Source organism: Macaca fascicularis, chromosome 12, assembly GCF_037993035.2.
Source record: "Macaca fascicularis isolate 582-1 chromosome 12, T2T-MFA8v1.1".
NCBI lineage: Eukaryota > Metazoa > Chordata > Mammalia > Primates > Cercopithecidae > Macaca > Macaca fascicularis.
The window spans coordinates 102,899,379-102,922,843 of NC_088386.1; the positions used below are offsets into that span (position 1 = coordinate 102,899,379).

The following is a 23,465-nucleotide window of genomic DNA, read 5'->3' on the forward strand; positions in this document are numbered from 1 at the left end:
TTCTACAGTTTTGAAAAGGTCCAGTATGGCCCATGGACGCTTTATGACCTGGTATCAGAGATGTGTTCACACCTGGCTTGAGCACTTGCTGGCAGTGTGACTTTCACAAAGACACTTAAACTTTTTAATCCTCAGCTTCCTCATCTGTGAAACAGAAATAGTAGTATCTATCTTGTAGCACTGTTGTGAGAGTAAATGAAATAAACAATACTACTATGTACTGAACAAGCAATAAATAAAAAATATTTGTTGCTGCTACTGGCTGCTATTTGTAGCTCTCTCAAGACTTAAGGCATCTGCATCTGACCTAGTCCCATCACAGATATAAACGCAACTATGCTTGTGGTAAGCTGTTATTCTTTTCAGTGAATAGACTGAAATGAAAATACCCTCACTCGAGTAAGTATTATTACTGTTATAATAAATTTTATCTCTACCTATCCCATGCTAAAATGAATGTCAATTGAGATATAACAATTTTCAAATAGGATATTTGTTATCCCTCAATTAACTTTTTTTTTTTTTTTTTTTTTTTTTTGAGATGGAGTCTTGCTCTGTCGCCCAGGCTGGAGTGCAGTGGGCAATCTCAGCTCACTGCAACCTCCACCTCCTGGGTTCAAGCAGTTCTCTGCCTCAGCCTCCTGAGTAGCTGAGATTACAGGCACCAGTCACCATGCCCAGCTAATTTTTTTGTATTTTTAGTAGAGATAGGGTTTCACCATCTTTGCCAGGTTGGTCTTGAACTCCTGACCTCTTGATCCACCCACCTTGGCCTCCCAAAGTGCTGGGATTACAGGTGTGAGCCACCACACCTGGCCAATTAACTATATATAATAACTGTATATTATTTACTATATTTAGTAAATAATAATAAATATATTATTTACTATATTTACTATAACTCTTGGTTGTTGTCTGTCAGAGACATCAACTATATAGAAATTGATTGTAAGAGGTGTGAAATGCTGCTGATTGTCTGAATATGTCTTATGTTTGTGAATTTGCTTATTGCATTCACTGTTACGGAACCCCAAGTTATGGACTTCCAGACCAAGGTGTAAGAACTCTTTCTAAGCACAACATAAGACTTGTAAGTAAATCAGCCACTATTCAGGTCTACTCAATTGAATCAAAACAACTAGCTTAGGACTTGATACAGAAACTTCTGTTGGCATGTGAGAACATGTGAGAAGGCCATACTCAGGTCTTCTCTAATCTTGGAACCATGGTGTATTAGTCCGTTCTCATGCTGCTATAAGGACACACCCGAGACTGGGTAATTTATAAAGGAAAGAGGTTTAATGGACTCACAGTTCCACATGGCTGGGGAGGCCTCACAATCATGGTGGAATGTGAAGGAGGAGCAAAGGTATGTCTTACGTGGGGGCAGCAGGCAAGAGAGTGTGTGCAAGGGAACTGCCCTTTATAAAACCATCAGGTCTCCTGAGACTTATTCACTATCATGAGAACAGCTCAGGAAAGCTTGTCTCCCACCCCATGATCCAATCACCTCCCACCAGGTTCCTCCCATGACATATGGAGATTATGGAAACTACAATTCAAGATGAGTTTTGAGAGGGGACACAACCAAACCAATGTATTCCACCGCTGGCCCTTCCCAAATCTCATGTTGTCACATTTCAAAACCAATCATGCCTTCTCAACAGTCCCGCAAAGTCTTAACTCATTTCAGCATTAACTCAAAAGTCCACAGTCCAAAGTCTCATCTGAGACGAGGCAAGCCCCTTCCACCTATGAGCCTTTAAAATCAAAAGCAAGTCAGTTACTTCCTAGATACAATGGGGGTACAGGCATTGGGTAAATACAACCATTCCAAATGGAAAAAAAATTGGCCAAAACAAAGGGGCCACAGGCCCCAAGCAAGTCCGAAATTCAATAGAGCAGTAATTAAATCTTAAAGCTCCAAAATAATCTCCCTTGACTCCATGTCTCACATCCAGGTCATGCTGATGCAAGAGGTGGGCTCCTACAACCTTGGACTGTTCTGTCCCTGTGCCTTTACAAGGTACAGCCCCACTCCTGGCTGCTTTCATGGGCTGCCATTGAGTGTCTGCAGTTCTTCCAGGTGCATGGTGCAAGCTGTCAGTGGATCTACCATTCTGGGGTCCAGAGGATGGTGACCCTCTTCTCACAGCTCTACTAGGCAGTGCCCCAGTGGGGACTCTGTGTGGGGTTCCAACCCCACATTTCCCTTCTGAACTGCCCTAGCAGTTCTTCATGAGGTTCTTCATGAGGGCTCTGCCCTTGCAGCACACTTCTGCCTGGACATCCAGGCATTTACATGCATCCTCTGAAATCTAGGTGGAGGTTCCCAAACCTCAGTTCTTGACTTCTGCGCACCTGCAGGCTCAATACCATGTGGCAGCTGCCAAGGCTTTGGGCTTTCACCCTCTGAAGTCATGGCCTGAGCTGTACCTTGGCCCCTTTTAGCCATGGCTGAAGCAGCTAGGACACAGAGCACCAAGTTCCTATGCTGCACAGAACAGGGGGGCCCTGAATCTGGCCCATGATACCAATTTTTCCTCCTAGGCCTCCAGGCCTATGATGGGAGGGGATGCTGTGAAGGTCTCCCACATGCCCTGGAGACATTTTCCCATTCTCTTGGTGATTAACAATTGGCTCCTGATTACTTACGCAAATTTCTGCAGCAGGCTTGAATTTCTCCCCGGAAAATTAGTTTTTCTTTTCTATTGCATTGTCAGGCTGCAAATTTTCCAAACCTTTATGCTCTGTCACCTCTTGAACACTTTACTCCCTAGAAATTTCTTCCTCCAGATACCCTAAATCATCTCTCTCAAGTTCAAAGTTCCACAGATCTCTAGGGCAGGGGCAAAATGCCTCCTGTCTCTTTGCTAAAGCATAACAAGAGTCACCTTTGCTTAAATTCTCAGCAAGTTCCTTATCTCCATCTGAGACCACCTCAGCCTGGACCTTATTGTCCATATCACTATCAGTATTTTGGTCAAAGCCATTCAATAAGTCTCTAGGAAGTTCCAAACTTTTCCACATTTTTCTTTCTTCTACTGGGCCCTCCAAACTGTTCCCAACCTCTGCCTTTCACCCAGTTCCAAAGTCGTGTCCACATTTTCAGGTATCCTTATAGAAGGACCCTACTCTACTAGTACTAATATACTGTATTAGTCCATTTTCACAATGCTGTGAAGACATACAAGAGACTGGGTAATTCATAAAGGAAAGAGGTTTAATTGACTTACAGTTCAGCAGGGCTGGGGAGGCCTCAGGAAACTACAATCATGGTGGAAGGGGAAACAAACAATTCCTTCTTCACATGGCAGCAGCAAGGAGAAGTGCAGAGCGAAGGGGGTTGGGGGTAGCACCTTCTAAATCCATCAGATCTTGTGAGACTTATTCACTATCGTGAGAACAGCATGGGAAAAGCCCACACCCATGATTCAATTACCTCCCACAGGGTCCCTCCCATGGCATGTGGGGATTACAGAATTCAAGATGAGATTTGGGTAGAGACACAGTCAAACCATATCGCATGGATATCAGCAAAAGATATCACTGGGATCCATAAAGATGGAAGAAAATCTCACAAAATAAGCCTGACCTGAAATTTCTGGCATGATTGTGTGCCACATGAAAGCTAAGGCTGGTGGTCAATTGAAGGATGTACTGTTACACAATGTTTCTGAAGTGTTACTGGTGGGTTATTCAAGCTGTTAATTCTTAGTAACTTATTTGAAAGTGCAATGGTAGATCCTAAGACTTGGTGAGAGAACAGATTGTAAAAGAAAGGGAAAGATGGGAGGTTTACTTTTCTGTTTCTTTTACCACACGGCTGTTGCAGTCTAGAGCAAAGATAACAGAGTTCAATGTGTCAGTGAAAGAAGCAGTTATCTTAATCAGAGGCATGCAAACAATCTTCCTGCTGATAGCCACAGTCCTCCCTTGCTGTTTCAGATCTATCAGTGGATGAGAGAGATCAGTGAGAAGTACAAGGAAGTGGTGACACAGCATTTCCTAGGAGTGACCTATGAGACCCACCCCATGTATTATTTGAAGGTGAGTGAGAAGGCTGAGAATTACCTTACCGGGAGAATTATCCAATCTGAGGATATGTGTTTACTATTCAGAGACTCTAATCAGAAGTGTGGAAAAGAGGCTATGCAGAATCACTTCGCTTTTTCCACCCCAAACTGGGCTCTTAAAGTTCAAAACTCGTAGATGTTCTTGCCTTAATCATCTGGGTGAAATCAAGTTCAGGAGTGAAGAGAATTTGGGAGAATTGAGTGGGACCATGGGGTAGGGCTGAAAACCAGCAGGGCCCAGAAGTGGACAATGTCCACTCATGCTTCAACCAGAGCCCGTTCACTTCTCATCTGTATTTTAAGTTGTTATTTTGTTTATATTTTTAAATTTTAAAACGTTCTTTTAAAAAAAGAAACATGTTTGAAAACCACAGAGAACCTTCATTTTTAGCTTCTTCCTTTTATGGTTAAGGGAACAAAGATCCAGAGAAGTGAGGTGACTTGTGAAAGGCCACATAGCCAGATGTCAGTATAGCCAGGGGTATAACCAGGTCTCCAGCATCTCCTACCCCTTTTGCATGCAACATGACCAAAAGTATTTGGGACCAAAAAGCCATTTTTCCACAGGGCCAGGACCCTTGGGCTCCTGGTTCTAGACCAGTGATTTTTCAATTCGGGCTGCAAATTAAAATCACCTGGGAGCTGCCAATAATCCTTATGCCTAGACTCCACCTAAGTTGGTTATAGATTTTGACCCAGTTGTTTCAGGATGGGACCGGGCGTACTTCGAACACTCTCTAGGTGATTCTAATGTGTAGCCAGAGTTGACAATCTCTGCACCAAACCAGTGGTTTTCAAAGGGCAGCACTTAAATCATCATCATCAGCAGCAGCAGCAGCAGCAGCATCACCACCACCACCACCACCTGAGGGCTTGTTACAAATGCACACTCTCAGGTCCCTGCAAAGGTTTACTAAATCAGAAACTCAGAGGTTGGAGCCCAACAATCTGTTTTAACAAGCCTTCCTCCAGGTGATTCTGATACACACTCAAGTTTCAGAACCACAGTGCATTTTTACACTTGATCATAGCCAAAAGGCTGAGAAGCGATACCACAGTGCATTTCTAACAAGTTCCTAGGTGATGCTGATACCACTGGTCCTGGACCACTGTTTAAGAACCACTACTAAAGTAGTACGACATTAAGAACCAGCGTTACTTAGTTCACTGCTCTCTTACTACTTAGTGTAGGTGTGTTAATTTACAAAGCACAGCCCTAAATTTGAGAGTTAACTACAACTCTTAAAAATTATTGGCTCTGAAATAGAATTTACCCAGGGATTATGTGAGCAACTGGTTGATATATTAAGCATGGAGCACCTGCCTACCTGATTTTCCATAGGCCATCCAAGTCTATGCTAAAGCAGCCAAAAAGACATCTAAATATCCTCTGCCTGGGGCATATTATAAAGAATAGAACATGCACATAATAAAGAGTTGATAAAGATAAACATGTAGTTAGCATACATGTACTCATAAAAAGGCTAATTATAAGAGAATTATAAGAGGGTGCGGTGGCTCACGCCTGTAATCCCAGCACTTTGGGAGGCCGAGGCGGGTGGATCACGAGGTCAGGAGATCAAGACCATCCTAGCTAACATGGTAAAACCTCATCTCTACTAAAAATACAAAAATTAGCTGGGCGTGGTAGCACGTGCCTATAGTCCCAGCTACTTGGGAGGCTGAGGCAGGAGAATCGCTTGAACCCGGGAGGTGGAGGTCACAGTGAGCCGAGATCATGCCACAGCACAATAGCCTGGGTGACAGAGCGAGACTCTGTCTCAAAAAAAAAAAAAAAATTAAGGTAAGAGGTGGATTAGGAATTGTCCTGACAATTTGGAAAATAGATGAGGCTAAAAGGAGAAAATTCCTTGAATATGATAGATCCAGTCATGTATTTATTTAATTTTGTAAGTTTCTCATAGAGAGGAAGGGAGCCTTCATCAACCCAGCTCCCAGTGGTTTTCAACAAATAGCCATGGTCTAGGCTATTTACAAATCCAAAACAGACATGACTGTTCTAAGCATGGGAGTGTTAACAGCCTCTTCACCAAAGAGAATCCACAGTTAGCAGATTAATTCCCACCCACCCACCCCTCTGAAAGAGGGGAATCTTCCTTAGAGTGAGGCTGCACTGATGTACGAGAATAGCAAATGGGGAGAAGGAAAGAAGATTGGGCTGGCAGGGAGTCAGGGAGTCTCTCAGGGGAAGGGGAATTTGTGTAATTGAATCCATTTGAAATTTCAAGAATTTTGAGTGGAGATTGGGATTCATTTTAAAGACCTATGATTCTTGAATATTACCTCTTGTGCACTTCACCACTCTAAGTGAACTCTAAGTGCAAAGGTTTTATAAAGTTTATCCATATTTAGCCTCTTAGCTTGTGGATTAGAGGTTATACTTTTATCTATAGTTAGGGAATAATTTAAGGTATAGGCAAGATCATTTTTGGGGTGGGTACCATGGGGAGTCAGTGCATGGTCCTGAGAACAACCATCAGGGTAACTGGCAGGAGAACAAGAGTAGCAGAGGAAAGAATCATATTGATGGCTGTCTCATTAGCATCCTTGCCTCCCTCTTGAAACAACAGAGTGGATTTTAAAAAGGGACCTCTAGGGGAATTAAAAATCTCATAACTTTGCACAGTGGCTTACAATAATCAGCAATTGTTTGGTAATGGGGCATGGATGTCTTCTCCAGATCAGCCAACCATCTGGTAATCCCAAAAAGATCATTTGGATGGACTGTGGAATTCACGCCAGAGAATGGATTGCTCCTGCTTTTTGCCAATGGTTTGTCAAAGAAGTAAGTATCTTTAGCTTCCTCATACTGGTAAATCACCCCCATAAAATACCTGTCACTTCTTGGCTACTTACAAACCATGCTTCTTTCACATGTTAGTGATGCAACTCTTTACTGTGCTAATCCTTCACCTCAAGTGAAATAAAATTAATGAGTAACTTCACTGAAAACAATATTCTGATCTATTTCCAGTGCATCCAAAATAATTTTTATTGGAGAGTAAACATATCTAAATGTAGAAGAACAAATGTCTGTGGAGTCAGAGATGAGTTTGAATCCTGTCTGTGCCTCTTTCTAATAGTATTTGGCAAATTTTCTAGGTTTTGTTTTTGTTTTTGTTTTTTTGAGATGGAGTTTTGCTCTTGTTGCCCAGGATGGAGTTTAATGGGCTATCTCAGCTCAATGAAACCTCTGCCTTCTGGGTTCAAGCGATTCTCCTGCCTTAGCCTCTTGAGTAGCTGGTATTACAGGCATGCACCACTATGCCCAGCTAATTTTGTATTTTTAGTAGACATGGGGTTTCTCCATGTTGGTCAGGCTGGTCTGGAACCCCTGATCTCAGGCGATCCACCCGCCCTGGCCTCCCAAAGTGCTGGGATTACAGGTGTGAGCCACCATGCCTGGCCAATTTTCTAGTTTTTCATCTGTAAAAAGAGTATGAAATAACTGCTTCATGGGTCTGTAGTGTGGATTAAGAGATTAGCATACAGAAAATACCCAGCATAGTGAATTTTTGTGTATTACTTATAATCCTCCCTTGAGGGAATAAGAAACCTTTAAAAGTAATACAGAATACTTTCTTGGTCAGTTTTCTCAGAAACCCAAACACAGAGAAACCCATCAAGAGTAGTTCTCAGAGTGTTGTCCCCAGATCAACAGTATCAATACCAACTGTAAACTTACTAGAAATGCAAAGTCTTGGGCTCCATTTCAAACCTAGTGAATTAGAAACATGCAGAGACAGGGATGGTGGGAGGTGAATGGGGTAAGGGAGAGCAGAGGCCAGCAATCTGTGTCTTAACAGGTCCCTCAGTGATTCTGATGTGTGATAAAATTTGGGAACAACTACCATAATAAGACAACGGAGGAGGGCTTGGGGGCTGGAGGGTGGAGGTTTGATGTGCAGTCACCTCTTATAATCAAGTTGAAATTGGTAGGAAATTAAGAGAGAAAAGATCTCTTCTCAAAATAATTCTGAACATTTCTTTCTTAAATTTCCAGATTCTACAAAACTATAAAGACAACTCAAGGATACGCAAGCTCCTTAGGAACCTGGACTTCTATGTCCTTCCAGTTCTTAACATAGATGGTTATATCTACACTTGGACAACTGTGAGTACACCATGTTTGGTCTTGGGATGCATTCATGAACTAAAGCTCAATTCAGGTTAATTTTTCAGCATTAGCCATTCCAGCTCTAAAAATATTTTATACCTTTGTAAAGAAAGGAACCCCATTTGGGATAAAAATCAGCTTAACATCTTTAATCAAACCACCTACACTAAGTTTAGGCCTGAGGAAGCCTAAGGCCTTTTTAGAGTTGAAGTCCATTACAGGTTTTTTCTTTGTTTCTTCCTCTTCTCTTCCATCTTCTTAATGTTTGTGGATTGCCTGCCACCCAATTAGGATTATATTGATAAAAATTCATGTACCAACTTGCATCCATGTCAAATCAGTTCTAGAAGCATAAAGGGAATGAATAATGTATCAACACAAAACCAGCCTACATTTCTCAATGCACTCATTCACACAGGGGGCAAACATCACATAAAGGCTTTTTATGCAGCAGACAACTGTCTCTTTAAAATGTCCCTGAAGTCTATCACTCCTCAAATAAGAGCCCCTATTTCTAGAGAGTATTCATTGCCTCCTCTTTTCCATTGCTCCCCTAAGGACTTCAGGGGCCCCTTTCTCTGGAATAGCCTTTCTGGCCTCGTGTGTGAATCGAGTCCTCCCTCTGTGCTTGTCTGATGACACTTGTCTTTATTTCCATCTCCATTCATCAGTCTTCAGCTTCCAGAAATGTGCAGAGACCATCTCTGACACACCTGGAACGGCCTTTTTCCATCTGTCAAGCTATTTCCCTTTCATCCCGTATCACTTGGACGTAAAAAATGACTCCAAAGCAAACGTTCCCTGAGTAAGCAGATCACGTCCACAGGCACTGCTAATCTGCTCATGAGGAAAAGGCCAAACTACTTCCTCCAATTTAATTGTTTACATGTATGTATACTTTTGGTTGTACAGATGTTCCTATTATTGGGGGCTGCTAGCCCATCTGTAAGACTAAAAATTACACACACAAGCTGCCTCATGTTAAAGGGAAGTTCTTCCAGATAATCCCAGGAAACATTTTTCATGTTCAAGGACCACCTATCATCACCAACACTGTGATTTATGAAACCTTAGAACAGCAACATCCCTATGTTCCTCTGCTACAGGATCGTCTTTGGAGGAAATCCCGTTCACCCCATAATAATGGCACATGTTTTGGGACGGATCTCAATCGAAATTTCAATGCATCTTGGTGCAGTAAGTACCTGCTTAGTAGATGAATTATGAACAAATATAAAGCTGAGAAGTAAGAAAAGAGATGAATTACTAAATGTATAATTTTTGAAAATAAACATCTAATATAGCTTTCTGGGCTTCCTAATGAGTTTTATTCCCTCTAACAGGATAATATCATCTAGATAGTAAGAGCTATCAGCATTCCAGTACAGGACTCTCTTCAAGTGAGGCTGGCTAAACAAGAACAAAGTAGACTTAGACCAGTGTGGATATATTTCAAATCCATCCCTTTGTTTTTAAATATATGAATTATCATAAGGAAAAGAAAAATCAGAGACTTATCCTTGCAGATTATTTCATAGCAGGGGGTGGGCAGTAAACAAACCAAACATTTTTCTCTCCTTATGGCATTTTCATGTTTCCAAATCTCAATATGCCCAGTGAATTGGAAGCAAATAAAGAAGGAGGAATGGCTGAGAACATTGCCATTAACCAGATGGGAAGGGTTAAAATTGAGACTTGGCAGCTGTGTGGTCTTGAAAAAATTGCTTCATCTCTCTGCTTTAGTTTTCTTTTATGTAAAATGTGGGTCACAGTAACCCTACCTTATCAGTAGGTTGTTGTGGGGATTAAATGGGATGCTACTTAGGAAGTGTTGGGTACAGTACCTGGCAGATAAGAGGTGCTCAGCTGATCATTCTTATTATTATTAATGAGGATTACAGACCACTTATGTCCTTGCTAAATAGCTCTAATGAGACTCAAGCTAGTAAGATATGAAGGAGAGATTTAAATCAAAAAGACAACGTCAGAACCTTACCCAGGAACCCAAGAACTGCTTTCCAGGCATTTGTTTCAGGGCCCACCACAGGTTTAAGTAAAAGTATACTAAAATGCCATTTCATTTTTGTAGCCCCTTTCCTGGGCCATGGAAGCATGGAGTTTGTTTCTAAATCCTAACGTTATCCCTTTCTGCCATTCTGAGTTCCTTCTAGAATGGTTATCCTTCAGTGACTATACAAGTTGACTAATCTAGCCAAGACTAACTCAACCAAGGGCAGGCGCTGATTCTACTCACAGATGCCCTGAGTATGGATGACTCCTTGCCATTGGTCATTTCCAAACTGAGATCATGCAGCCTTCTTTGTGGTTTCTTCCATATTCTAGGCATTGGCGCATCTAGAAACTGCCAAGATCAAACATTCTGTGGGACAGGGCCAGTGTCTGAACCAGAGACTAAAGCCGTTGCCAGCTTTGTAGAGAGCAAGAAGGACGATATTTTGTGCTTCCTGACCATGCACTCTTATGGGCAGTTAATTCTCACACCTTATGGCTACACCAAAAATAAATCAAGTAACCACCCAGAAATGGTGAGTCCACAGCACGAAGGCCTCCAGAAAAACCTCAGCAAGACCTCTGCCTTCCTTTTTCTGATTTCCATTTCCAAGATTTTGGCTCCAGTTGCCCTTTTGTTCTCTCTGCTTATCCCTATATTCTTTTTCCTGCTTTTGCACCTTGCCAGACGCCTGCTGGGAAGGCTTTGGGTTAAATGCTGCTTTACCTACGTTAATTAACTACCTGTTTCATAAAGTGTCAAGTTGGGAGACATCTTAGGTATTCATCTATAATATAAATGAGATGATTATGTTAATAATCTGCAGGAATGCACTTTCATTTCTGTAAATTCTCTTGAAGCTCCGTTCAGCAATTACAGCTTTTGAACCATGCTTTCAAGAACTTGCCAGCTGTTAGTGGAATATGGCATATCTAAAATAACATGGCTAAATAATATCTGCTCTCTTCTCTGCTAAACACAATGCTCTATTTTCTTCTAAACTCTTCCTTCAGTATTTGCTTAGGATTATTTGTAAGGGGAAGTGCCAGCAAAATGCAAGCTGGAGCTTGCATTTGGGAAACTGTTTTTGGTCTTATCCGGGTCCTTCTCTGAAGCTGTGTTTACCCAAGCACTGTTGGGCAGAATTACTGAGAAGGACTGGGCTCTTTGCCCTTTTGTGAACCAGAGGACAACAGACACAAATCAAAGAGAGGGTAAATTTAGAATTGCAAATTGCAATATTTGTTTTCCTTTTATTTTTTATTTTTTTTTCCATTTTTAATTGTAGTAAAATAAACATAAAATTTACTATCTTAACCATTTTTAAAGTATACAGTTTGGTAGTGTTAAGTATATTCACATTGTTATGCAGCCAATCACCAGAACTTCTTCATCTTGCATAATTGAAACTATGCCCATTAAACAACTTTCCATTTCTTCCTATACGAGTCCCTGGCAACCATCACTCTACTGTCTGTTTCTATGAATCTGACTACTCTAGATACCTCATATAATAGAATCATGCAGTATTTGTCTTTTTATGACTGGCTTTCACTAAGCATATTATCCCAAGTTTCCCCATGTTGTAGGGTGTATCCTAATTTTCTTCCTTCGTAAAGCCAAATAACATTCCACTGTGTGTATACACTACATTTTGTTCATCCCATCCACTTATCTGCCAATGGACGCACTTGGGTTGCTTCCACCTTTTGGCTATTGTGAACAATGCTGCTCTGAATATGCGTGTGTGAATCTCTCTTAAGACTCTGCTTTCAATTTTTGTGGATTCATATCCAAAATGTAATTGCTGGATCACATGGCAACGCTATTTTTAATTTTGGGGGGAACCACCATACTGTTTTTTATAGAGGCTGCTCCATTTGATATTCCCACCAACAGTACCTAAGGGTTTCTCCACATTCTTGCCAACACTTGTTATTTTCTGTTTATCTTTTTATTTTTTAAAAAAACATGCTCCTCTTTATATGCAAATGCTGAGAAGGAGTGGGGCTAAGCTTGCCCTGTTCTTAATATCACAGAGGCCTGATGACCTCTTGGTTAGGTTACACCTCTTGCACATCTCCCTCTGGAGCACAACCCGGAAGACACAAGGCCTGAACACTAAAAGAAAAACTACTATAGACCTATGTTGGAGGGAGCCCTTCTCCCAACACTCAAAAATATCCAACAATACTCAAGTACCTTTCTTGCAATTATTCTTTCTTTTCTTGGTCCAGGAACACTTGTACTGCATGATCATTTTGTAACACGTGGAAATAACTAACATCTGCCTAGATCTTTACAATTTACAGAGAGATTTATAGCTATTATCTCCTTTGACCCTCATGATAATATATTACATTCACTTTGGAGTATAGAAATTGAAACTCTGAGTTAACTTTATCTTCAGAACTCTATAAATAGAAAGTGGTGGGGCCCAGGCTGGAACTCATGTCTTTAGACTCCAGAGGACACATTCATCATCCCACTACCTCACACTGCCTCTCTCTGCTCAGAAAGGGTGTGCAACTTCTAGGAGTCTATCAGCTAGATTCCCAGTCAACTATGCGCTATTTCCTTCTCATTTGTGAGAACTGGAAGTTCTATTTCTTCAATAAAGAAATATACAGAAGCAGATATTTCAGTCAAGAAGCCCAGAATGCTCCCTTTTTCCCAGTTTTGGGGATATTTGTTGTAGATTCCTACCTTCTGCTTAAAGGGGTCTGTGACAAACACAGATGAATCTCCAAAGACAGGTAATTAGAGATGTTTGATGGAAAGGGGTCTTCCACCAACAGAAAAAGGAGGCTAGTATATTCCAGTATGTTTCTTGGGTACTTCATTCTCTAATTGGTTCAGGAAAACAGATACTATGTGACCATTTTGCAAGTTTGTATTCAAAGGTTGGAGGGTCTCCTACTGCTGATTGACTGTCTGGTTAGAGCCCTGTGCTGTGGCCAGAGGCTAGAAGGAGCAAGACAGCAGGAGGGACCTGAGGCAATGGCACCACCACTGCTGGACAGTAACTCTAAGAAGGGAATAACTAGCAACTTCATAGCACTATATACAGAAAACAGTAAATCAAATTGAGAAAGATGGCTTCAATTCTGTGTCTCTTACAGTCTCAGGTGCTGAAGAGTTCACATAAACAGTCATCTCCAAGCCTTTTCAATAAAAAGACTGTGAATATTTTACTACCACATGTCTACCTTATTGAAGCTACTTAGCAGTGTTTTTAGGTTCTTGGGGGCAAGCTTTGATAGAGTGCACAAAGACACAGAATCAAGCCAACTGCTCCAAGGAGATTTCCATTTCTAGTACTATTTACAAGCAACAGAGACTAGTAATTAATCTTTATTATTTACAAAACCAAAAGTTTATAGAAATCATGGTAAATATTATACTACGTGATAGACAGCTTGGCAATCACTATGTAGGAGAAACATAACTATATATAGACTCTTTCTAAACTGCTCTGGAAATTAGAAGAGCTATAAGAATTTTAATGTTTTACATGCTTACATTCTTTCCATTTGAATTCTCTTCGGATCAGCCTCTGTACTCCATCCCAAGCTCTGTTGCCACCACCCCTACCAGACCAGGGCTTTATTCAACCATTCTGTGGGCCTGCCTCTGAATATATGCTTACAGGAAATTCTCTGGGCCCAGAGAAGGAGTTGTTAAGCAGGCCAGAGGTTTTTAGAAATGTATATTATGTACTATTGGCAAATGAGTTTTTATTATTTTTATTAGGAAGTACCTGTAGGCTGAGAAAAAAAGGGCAGCAAAGAAATTGGCTCTATCATAGCCTTGCAATGTAGTGTCAGGAGAGAGAAGTACAATCAGGAGTTCCACCTCCAGAGACAGAAGTTGGATTCAGAAGTCTAGGGGATTTCCATTTTATCTTCTCAGAAGGGCCCAAATAGCTAAGCTGAGGATCACAACTGAATGCCTCTCATATCTATCTCTTACTCCTCTCCGCTTCTCCATAGTAATTCCTCATGGAATTATTAAAATAGAACTCAGAAGTTCTTTTATCAACAAAGAAGGGTAAACTGGAAAGACTATTTCCTACTCCACAGCCAGGATTTGAGGAAAGGGAATGATGTCACATAAAATAAATGATGGCTGGCAATGAGAAAAAAAAATTTGTTGTCAAGGGTGAGCTGCAGGAAAGAGAAAAAAAAAGCAAGGAACCATTTGGTTGGCAAGTATAGTCTGGGTCTGATGCATATATCTCAAATGAAAGGTAAGGCCTCACATGGACCAGTTAGCATGGTGTTCCATTAAAACACACACACACACACACACACACACACACACACACACACAAACACCCCACATGGGAATTAAAAATAATTAAAAGCAATTCGTATCTCTGCTAGAGACTCTTAAAGAACTTCAGAAGGGAATGTGGTTGGTAAATCACAATGCTTTTCCCAGGCTCCTTCTCTCAACTTCATTACATACAGCAGCTACCCTGAATCCTGCCCACCCCTCACTCTCATTTCCTTACCAGAATTTCTCTCTCCAGCAGACCGTTCTTGGACCTCCTCCCAGTGTAAATGATTAAACCAGCTTTTTTAGCCTCTCCCTACCCATTATCTCAATTCTGGATAACACAAACCCAGGAACTGAGGCAGACTCAGAATCCCTTTTTAGGAAGTGAGGGAGAAGGTGAATGGCCAAAATGGCATTCTTAGTGAGTAGAGAGAGAGCAAGTGACTTGCAAGTATGTCTGACAGAGTGTTTTTTCTCTGATCTTAGTCATACACAGAAAGCCTCAAGTGCCTAAGAACACTGCCCACAACCGTCCAGTATGATCCCCCCAACATCCTTATTGCCTTTTTGCCAACAGAAATATTGTTCCTTTTGAATTTCGCTGGGCCAGTTTCCTCTCTAGACAAGCACTACTCTGCAACATCTCAGGATTCAGCTGGACAATACAGAGCTGGGAGAAAGAGAATCTAAAATGAGGCCTGTCCCTAGTCAGGTATCCGGGGAGCTGGTGCACCTGGAGTGCAGTCAGTCAGCCCTGAGGGGTAAAGCTATGGTGGATCACAGTACAGGCAGGGAGGGAGACTATCACGGGAAGCAGTGGGATATTCCATCTGACGGGTAGAACACACATGTCTAGGCTAGGGAATACCTAGAGGGTCTGTCGGCAAACCTAGAAGAGATGCATCAGAAGGTCAATGAGCCCAGCCAGTAGACTTGGGCCTCACTAACGTGACTCTGATCTCAGGAAAGGGGCTGCAGAGGTGAAGTGGTGGTAGGTGTGGGGACGGGTATGACTTCCAGCTCTGAAATGCTATGAGAGATAAACACTATAAGGAAAACAAAGAGGGGAGTCAGAGAGAGATATGAAGAAAGGGCTATGGGGGTTCAAAGTGGGAAGAAATAGAATCCAGTTGTAGGGATCAGGTAAGGCCTTTTGGAGAAGTTGGCATTTGAAAAAGTCCTTTGAGGCTGGGCAGAATTTCAATAGCAGAGATAAGAGGTAGGGATTCCATGTGGAGGAAACATCCTGAGGAAAGATAGAGGCTGAGGAATATGGGGCAAGGCTGAGGAATGGTAGGAAAACGAGTTTTTGACTATCATCTGGGGGGATGACAAAATGTGGTTTTGGGAAGGTGGGGTAGAGTCATATTGGAGAGGATCTCAAAAACTAGGCTGAGAAGTTTGTACTTAATTCAGTGAGCAACCAGGAGCTCTTGAAGACTTTTCCACAGGATCCTGATCATAGCTGTATGCTACAAAATTTCATCTGGAAGCCAGGTGGGAGAACTTGAAAGAAGGATTGGTGAGAGGAATGGAAATCTATTAGAAGATGCCACAGACAGCCAGGCATGGTGGCTCATGCCTGTAATCCCAGCACTTTGGGAGGCCGAGACTGGTGGATCATGAGGTCAGGAGTTCAAGACTAGCCTGGACAAGATGGTGAAACCCTATCTCTACTAAAAAACCACAAAAATTAGCTGGGTGCGGTGGCAGGCACTTGTAATCCCAGCTACTTGGGAGGCTGCAGGAGGAGAATCGCTTGAACCCGGGTGGCGGAGGTTGCGGTGAGCCAAGATTGTGCCACTGTACTCCAGCCTGGGCGACAGAATGAGACTCCATCTCAAAAAAAAAAAAAAAAAAAAGATGCCACAGACCATTTCAGAGGTAGAGTCCGACATAGAATGATGACACTGGAAATGCAACTTGGCAACTGTTTTAGAGATGGAATATCAGAGATGCCTGCAGAATTCTACATGTGTGTTTGGTAGAGCATGCAAGCCCAGAAATATGAAAGTCAGAGCAGCCTTATTAGCGGGATAGATGGTGAAAATGGATTTGAGCGTGTTGAATCTGAGGTACCAGCAGGCTACCTAGATGTAGATGTCCAATGGGAAGTTGGAAAGGTGGCCTAAAACTCTGGAGATGAATCTGGACAAAACACCAAACGCTTGGATTGTTGGATTTATTTTAAACACCAGATATCTGTCTCTGCATTTCCCACCTACAGATTCAAGTTGGACAGAAGGCAGCAAATGCATTGAAAGCAAAGTATGGAACCAATTATAGAGTTGGATCGAGTGCAGATATTTTATGTAAGTATCTTTTTTTGCCTCTTCAATAGTATCTAAGGCACAAAAGAAGTCAGTGGACTTTGGGTGGCGAGATAGGCGGGAGAGGAACAGAAGAGTTCCTGGGATCAACAGGGAGTTGTACAAATCAAAATGACCAAGGATAAAAGGGAGTCTGTACAAATCCAGAATTATACTCTCTAGGGATAAGGTATGAACTAAAAGAAAAAGAATTAATGCGCTGGCTCAGACCAGAACTTCCCCTGGCTTCAGTTTAAAAGAGCTGGCCAGCTAGAAGGCACAGGAGGTAACAGGAAGGACACTGTCCACTGACCTTTGGTCAGTCAATTCAGTTCCCAGAGGACCCATCAAGCTAAGAAAGCCCTGGAGAAAAATACCTAAAGACAAGAATTTAGTTGAAAGGAGAGCGCGCTATTTCTCCCAACCCCAACCTCCACCTTCTCCACCCTCCATAAGCCCCCCTCTAAATACTTGTATAATATTTTTCTTGTGGGTCATTTTGTTTCTGTTCCTTTCTTTATATGACTCAGTTCACTCTTGCCAGGCAATATTAGGTTGCCAAGTCAGTGACTCAGCTGAGAAACTTTAGCCAAACCTCCCCATGTGCTAGACACAGTGTCAGGTATGATGGGGGACAGAGACACTAAATAAGATGTGGTTCCCGCCCTGCAGAGGCTTACAACCAAGGAGAAAGAGAAGACAGCTATTCCTGAGACCCTGATCTAAAACAGCTTCTTTATTTTACTAAGTGAACCTTTAGTTCCTGAAAAGGCTATAGGAATCTGTTCTTTCAAAGTGCGACTTCTACCTCTGCCTTCATGTTTTCACCTGTAGATGCCTCATCAGGGTCTTCAAGAGACTGGGCCCGAGACATTGGGATTCCCTTCTCATATACGTTTGAGCTGAGGGACAGTGGAACATACGGGTTTGTTCTGCCAGAAGCTCAGATCCAGCCCACTTGTGAGGAGACCATGGAGGCTGTGCTGTCGGTCCTGGATGATGTGTATGCAAAACATTGGGACTCGGACAGTGCTGGAAGGGTGACATCTGCCACTATGCTGCTGGGTCTGCTGGTGTCCTGCATGTCTCTTCTCTAAGTGCATCCCGCCCAGGCCTGCTCAACCCCAGTGGCTTGGGTATGGCTGGAGGAACAGTGTGCTGTGGTTGTAGAGAAACCAAATCATTTAACTAAAAATACTTCCTATTTCAATAAGGAAAAATCATGTCTGCGTTTTAATATTTGTTTTTCTGTGAGTTGAGCTTTATTCCTTTATACGAGGAATTAGTTAGGTATTAGTTAGTACAATAATGCTACAAACCAAACCTCTCTAAAACCAAGTGGTGCAAATCTACAGGTCATGATGCAGTGATCTTGGTTGTGCTCGCTTAGGCATCCGTGGTCAGTTTCAGGGCAGCTGGTAGATCTCGGATGAACTCACTCTGGGGGTTGGCTACTGTAGGCTAATATAGGATAGCCTCAGCTGCAATGAGGAATGGGGTCTCTGCTCCCTGTATCTTCTCCTCCAGCACATTGGTACCATGCACTCATGGCCATGGTGAAGGAGCAAAAGCAGCAGGAGAGCAAGTCTCAATGTGCAGGCACTTTTCAAACCTCTGCTTGCATCCTATTTGCTAACATCCCATTTGCCAGAGGAAGTCACATGGCTGAGCTCTGCATCAAGGGGTGGAACAGAGCAGAAGGTGGTGAGTGAAGAATTGGGGCCATCGGTGAAATGACTCTATCTGGTGTTTATATCGCACCCTTGACCTTCACTGGCTTAGCTTCAGAGTCGGTAGCTCAGCTACAATTCGAGGCAACTCAACTAGATGGCTATTATCCTATTCAGCTTTAAATGCAGAGAAACCTGTGAGTTCCAGTGGAACCCCACTGCTCTTGAAATCTAATTAAAAGTCACATGATGAGATTCTGATAGGGCCATTTGTGTTCTACTAATTTTTGTGATTTATGATCTTAACATTCACTAAGGAAAATGAAGTAGGAATAGGTCTTCTACCCTGGTGTCTGGGAATTTTTTCTCATCTGTATTCTTCAAAAATTTTGCTTATGCTTTTGAATCAGGTTCTTGCTTTCTTAATTTTGTGTTAGTGAGTTAGTAGCAGCATTCAGAGGATAAGTTATACAATCTCTCTTGATGACTGTTGTTGGTTTTATTTACTTATTTATTCATTAAAAAAATTTAAGGATCTACTAGGTGCATTTTGATAGGTTCTGGGATTACAATGGTGAATAAGATAGATGTGGTCCCTGTCTATTTTAAATTTATATTCCAATGGGTGAGATCAGGAGTAGCAGCCATAAATAATTGGAATGGACATGCTATTTCATACCAGGTGAATCCCAGCTCTAGGGGAATACAATAAGCAAGAACACAAATAAATAAACTAAATATTGCAGTTTGTGACACATACTATGAAAGAAATGAAAAGTCAATAGAGAGGAGAGGAAGGCCCACATTGTACGTGTACAGATATCTAGGCATTTAATTGTGCTATCTCATCTATTAAATTGTAAGTGCTGTTAAAGTAGCAGCCATGACTGTCATTTCCTATGTATCTCTACGTGACACCTTGAAATGGTGCTAAGCAGTTGTCAGGCTTCGAATAAATGTAGTTGTGACCAGCTGACAGGGCATCCTTGGGTGTTCAGTCACCCATTGCCAAATATCCTTGTTGGTCACAGTCACAATACACTTCTTGGTTGTAACCCTTTTATTGCCTTTCTTTGTAGTCTTTATTTCTTCATGTTTTGCTAGTGTGTGGCTGATAAGGGTCAGAAAGGAAAATGTCAGAGGCAATAGGGTTTAATGAATCAGAGAACAGCTATTTACATAAAAATGCCAACTCCACAATTGTGGCATTGTCAGGAGGAAATGGTTTGGTTTCATCAACGGTCAGCCTAGAAAGGAAGAAAACTAGTGTGACCACCCAATGCTATATTCAAGAAGGAAGCAGGGGATCTGTGCTTACAGACACTGGTTATCAGTGTTCATCTAGCCTGGGTTTTAGTCTCCAAGGCTATTTTAAAAATAACTCGAACCTCTGAGTACTACGGGAGCTCTGATCTACAAAGTTTAATTTATGTCTAGAGATGGAGCTCATGGGCAAATAAAGTCAGAAGAGAATAGAGAGAAACTCAGTTAATCGATCAGCTTGCCTGAAACTTCCCACATGGATTTTTCCAGATTCCAGGATGCGATCATAGTTTCCTTGAGGGGACTTCACCTGTCTCTGGGGGAATAAGGTACTGGGAAACATGACACATTTTTTACTGCTTCTGGAAGTTTTTTATTTCCTGTGAAAGGATCCTAAGAACAGGGATAGAAAGATGGTGAATGACCACACTGATCTTTCTAAGAATGTTTTCAACTTCGTGGTGGAAAATGATATTTGTTTGGGAAAACTTCACAGCTGATGCTACTAATGCAATCTCGAGAGTATCCTGGTTGTAGTTTGGTTGGGTCTGGGATTTGATTTTATCATACTTTAAAGCTAAGAAGTTAGCTTGTTAATACTTCATGTGTGTTAGTAGAAGACTTGAAACTCCCAGTCAGAGTCAAAGGATACTATTTCCCAAAGCACATGAAGCAGCATGAGCATCAGCATATTTACAGGGATTCCTCCTTCTCCCAAGCTCCAAGAGGATGATGCAAAGAGCCCAGATGCCACGTGCACATGCAGCGAGTTGTGCAACCGAGAGAAACACTAAGCTTTGGAATTCACTGCTTTTACAGCAAGCAGTAAGAAGCCTGATCTTATCCCAGAAGAAGACATGTCCCCATCACTCAAGGTGCTTGCTTACTGCAAATAAAACTGAGAAATGGCCCAGGTAAAAGTGGTCAGGGCCTTGCATCCTTGGCCCAGCCAGGAAGATGTGCAGGAGAAAAAGAGGCTCTAAAGGACTGTCTCCCACTAAGTTTTATGTGTCAGGTTGAATCCTATGAAATTGCTGCTTTTGTGGGTCAACAAAGTTCAAGTATTGGTGATTTTTACATGGTTCAATTTAAGTTTATCTCAGTACTAATCAAAGTACTTTTATAATGCCTCCCCCTTTTATTTTTAGGAAGTTTGACTATTCTGCCTTTTCCGTTACTATTTCTGTCTTTCCACCAAACTCTATCAGTGCTTTTTCCATAACTATTCCTACAAAGGATCTGGATCTTCTTGACTTACAGGTGAATTTAGAGTTTAAAATGATGCAAAATAATAAATGCAGATGATATACAAGCTTCTAGCTCTAGGGTTTTTTTTTTTACAGCACTATCAAAGTGAGTTATATTTTTATTTTCACTATGTATGACAAAGCTCCTATTTCTCTTCCTTATGCAGTTTATCCGTCTCCTGATGTTATTAAAAATATATTCTTTATATCACCCCAGTATTATTCATATCTTATGTATGTAATTTGAATCTGGTATAAATTTATTATGGCACTAAGAGAAGCCCACTGCTCAAGAACATAAAATTGCGGTACTAAATACAGAGTTTTTAAAAAATCTAAAATTAATAATTATTTATTTTATGATGTGCAACAATTGAAATATTTTATGTGTATTATCTTGTGTGAAGATGTTACCAGAAAGGGGTCCCAATCCAGAATCCAAGAGAGGGTTCCTGGATCTCATGCAAGAAAGAATTTAGGGCAAGTCCACTGAGTAAAGTGAAAGCCAGTTTATCAAGAAGGTGAAGGAACAAAAGAATGGCTACTCCATAGACAGAGCAGCCCCAAAGGCTGCTGGTAGCCCATTTTTATGGTTATTTCTTGATGACATGCTAAACACGGGGTGGATTATTCGTGCCTCCCCTTTTTAGACCATATAGGGTAACTTCCTGATGTTGCTATGGCATTTGTAAACTGTCATGGCGCTGGTGGGAGGATAGCAGTGAGGACGACCAGCGGTCACTCTCATCGCCATCTTGGTTTTGGTGGATTTTGGCCGGCTTCTTTACTGCAACCTGTTTTATCAGCAAGGTCTTTATGACCTGTATCTTGTGCCAAACTCCTATCTCATCCTGTGACTTAGAATGCCTTAACGGTCTGGGAATGCAGCCCAGTAGGTCTCAGCCTTATTTGACTCAGACCCTATTCAAGATGGAGTTGCTCTGGTTCACATGCCTCTGACAATACTCATAAGAATCTTGAGTTAGATATTTTTATTTATTTGATGAAGAAACTGGGACAGACAGGTTAAGAAATACGCCCAGTCATGGGCACACATTTGTTTGTTTGTTTGTTTGTTTTTAGAGACAGGATCTCACTCTATTGCCCCAGGCCAGAGTGCAGTGGCACAATCATAGCCCGTTGCAGCCTCAAACTCTTGGGCTCAAGGGATCCTCCATCCTCAGCCTCCTGAGTAGCTGTGACTATAGATGCACACCACTACATGTGGCTAATTTTTTATTTTTTTGTAGAGACAGCTATGTTGCCCAGGCTGGTCTTGAACTCCTGGCCTGAAGCAATCCTACCTCAGCCTCCCAAAGTGCTGGGATTATAAGTATGAGCCACTGTACCCGGCTAGCAACACTGTTCTTAACGATTGATTAGTTGTATTGGAATAGGAATTTTCCAGTTTTAGGATGTCTGAAGTGCTCTCTAAGGGATACTGCCAGTGCTTTGCCAAAACTCCTTCAGGTAACTTCTCCTGAATCCCTCTCCATCTTTGACATGTTTTTACCTCCAATGGCTCATACTTGCATGACTTTTTCCAGTGGCTACCCTTGAGCTACTGCATGTACTTTGCCTACAGCTACAGAGAGTTAGAAGTGTGTGACAGTGACACCTGTTAAAAGAAAACCCTTAGTCAAATTAAAGTCAACAGATTTTAAGTGAGCAAGGAATGATTCACAAATCAGGCAGACTCCTGAGCTAGAGCAGGCTCAGAGAGACTCTGGCACAGTCACATAGTGGAAGAAGATTTATAGACAGAAAAAGGAAAGTGACATATAGAAAACCCAAAGTGAGGTACAGAAACAGTCAGATTGGTTACAGCGTGGCATTTGCCTTATTTGAACACAGTTTGAACAGTTGGCCCCCTTTGATTGGCCAAAACTCTGTGATTGGCACAAGAATAGGTTACAGTCTGTTCATACCTCCATTTAGGTTCTAGTTCACTATGTACAGAGAAACCTTTAGGATGAACTTAAAATATGTAAGAAGGCAGCTTTAGGCTAAACTTGATTGAATACATCTACCACCAGAAACCCCCAGCCTCTGCCTGGAGGGTAACAGATGAGTCCAGGGGTATGAAAGCCCAGTTCTCCTGCAGTGGGAAGTGTAACTTGTTCCAGAGATACTGTGGGATAAGGTTAAAGTTACCCTCCAAAGAACTTGCCTTGAGGTTGCAACCTTGCTTGGCTTCCTCCCTTTCTTCGTCTTGCTTCCTCACTCCCTTACTAGTTTCTCTTGGGAGTACCTCCTTAATAAATCACTTATGCATGACTCCTCACATCTGGACCTGCCTGTAGGGAACCCAATGTAATTGTCAGTGTTTTGGAATTATTACCAAAACATCATAAGTTTTTAATTTCCTAAAATAACCTTTAATACAAGTATTACTATTACTCAATATTCAGAATATGCCTGGAGATTACAAATGTTGTTTATGAAGAGAAATATTTCTATTTTGAATATT

The 23,465-nt window shown here is 41.7% G+C and overlaps 1 protein-coding gene and 1 long non-coding RNA gene across 21 annotated transcripts in view; one reads left to right on the plus strand and one right to left on the minus strand.

Annotated features, from left to right (window-relative positions):
* Window positions 1-19,740, plus strand: part of CPO (carboxypeptidase O) — a 31,852-nt gene extending 12,112 nt beyond the window's left edge. Inside the window, exons 3-9 of the mRNA XM_005574078.4 lie at window positions 3,949-4,050; window positions 6,778-6,882; window positions 8,101-8,211; window positions 9,321-9,411; window positions 10,558-10,760; window positions 16,734-16,818; window positions 17,650-19,740. Of these exons, the coding sequence (XP_005574135.2) occupies window positions 3,949-4,050; window positions 6,778-6,882; window positions 8,101-8,211; window positions 9,321-9,411; window positions 10,558-10,760; window positions 16,734-16,818; window positions 17,650-17,912 (960 nt within the window). The 3' untranslated portion in view covers window positions 17,913-19,740. The remainder of the gene's footprint in view (window positions 1-3,948; window positions 4,051-6,777; window positions 6,883-8,100; window positions 8,212-9,320; window positions 9,412-10,557; window positions 10,761-16,733; window positions 16,819-17,649) is intronic.
* LOC102138880 (uncharacterized) overlaps window positions 1-23,465 on the minus strand; it is a 205,519-nt gene that overhangs the window by 115,834 nt on the left and 66,220 nt on the right. The window lies entirely within an intron of this gene.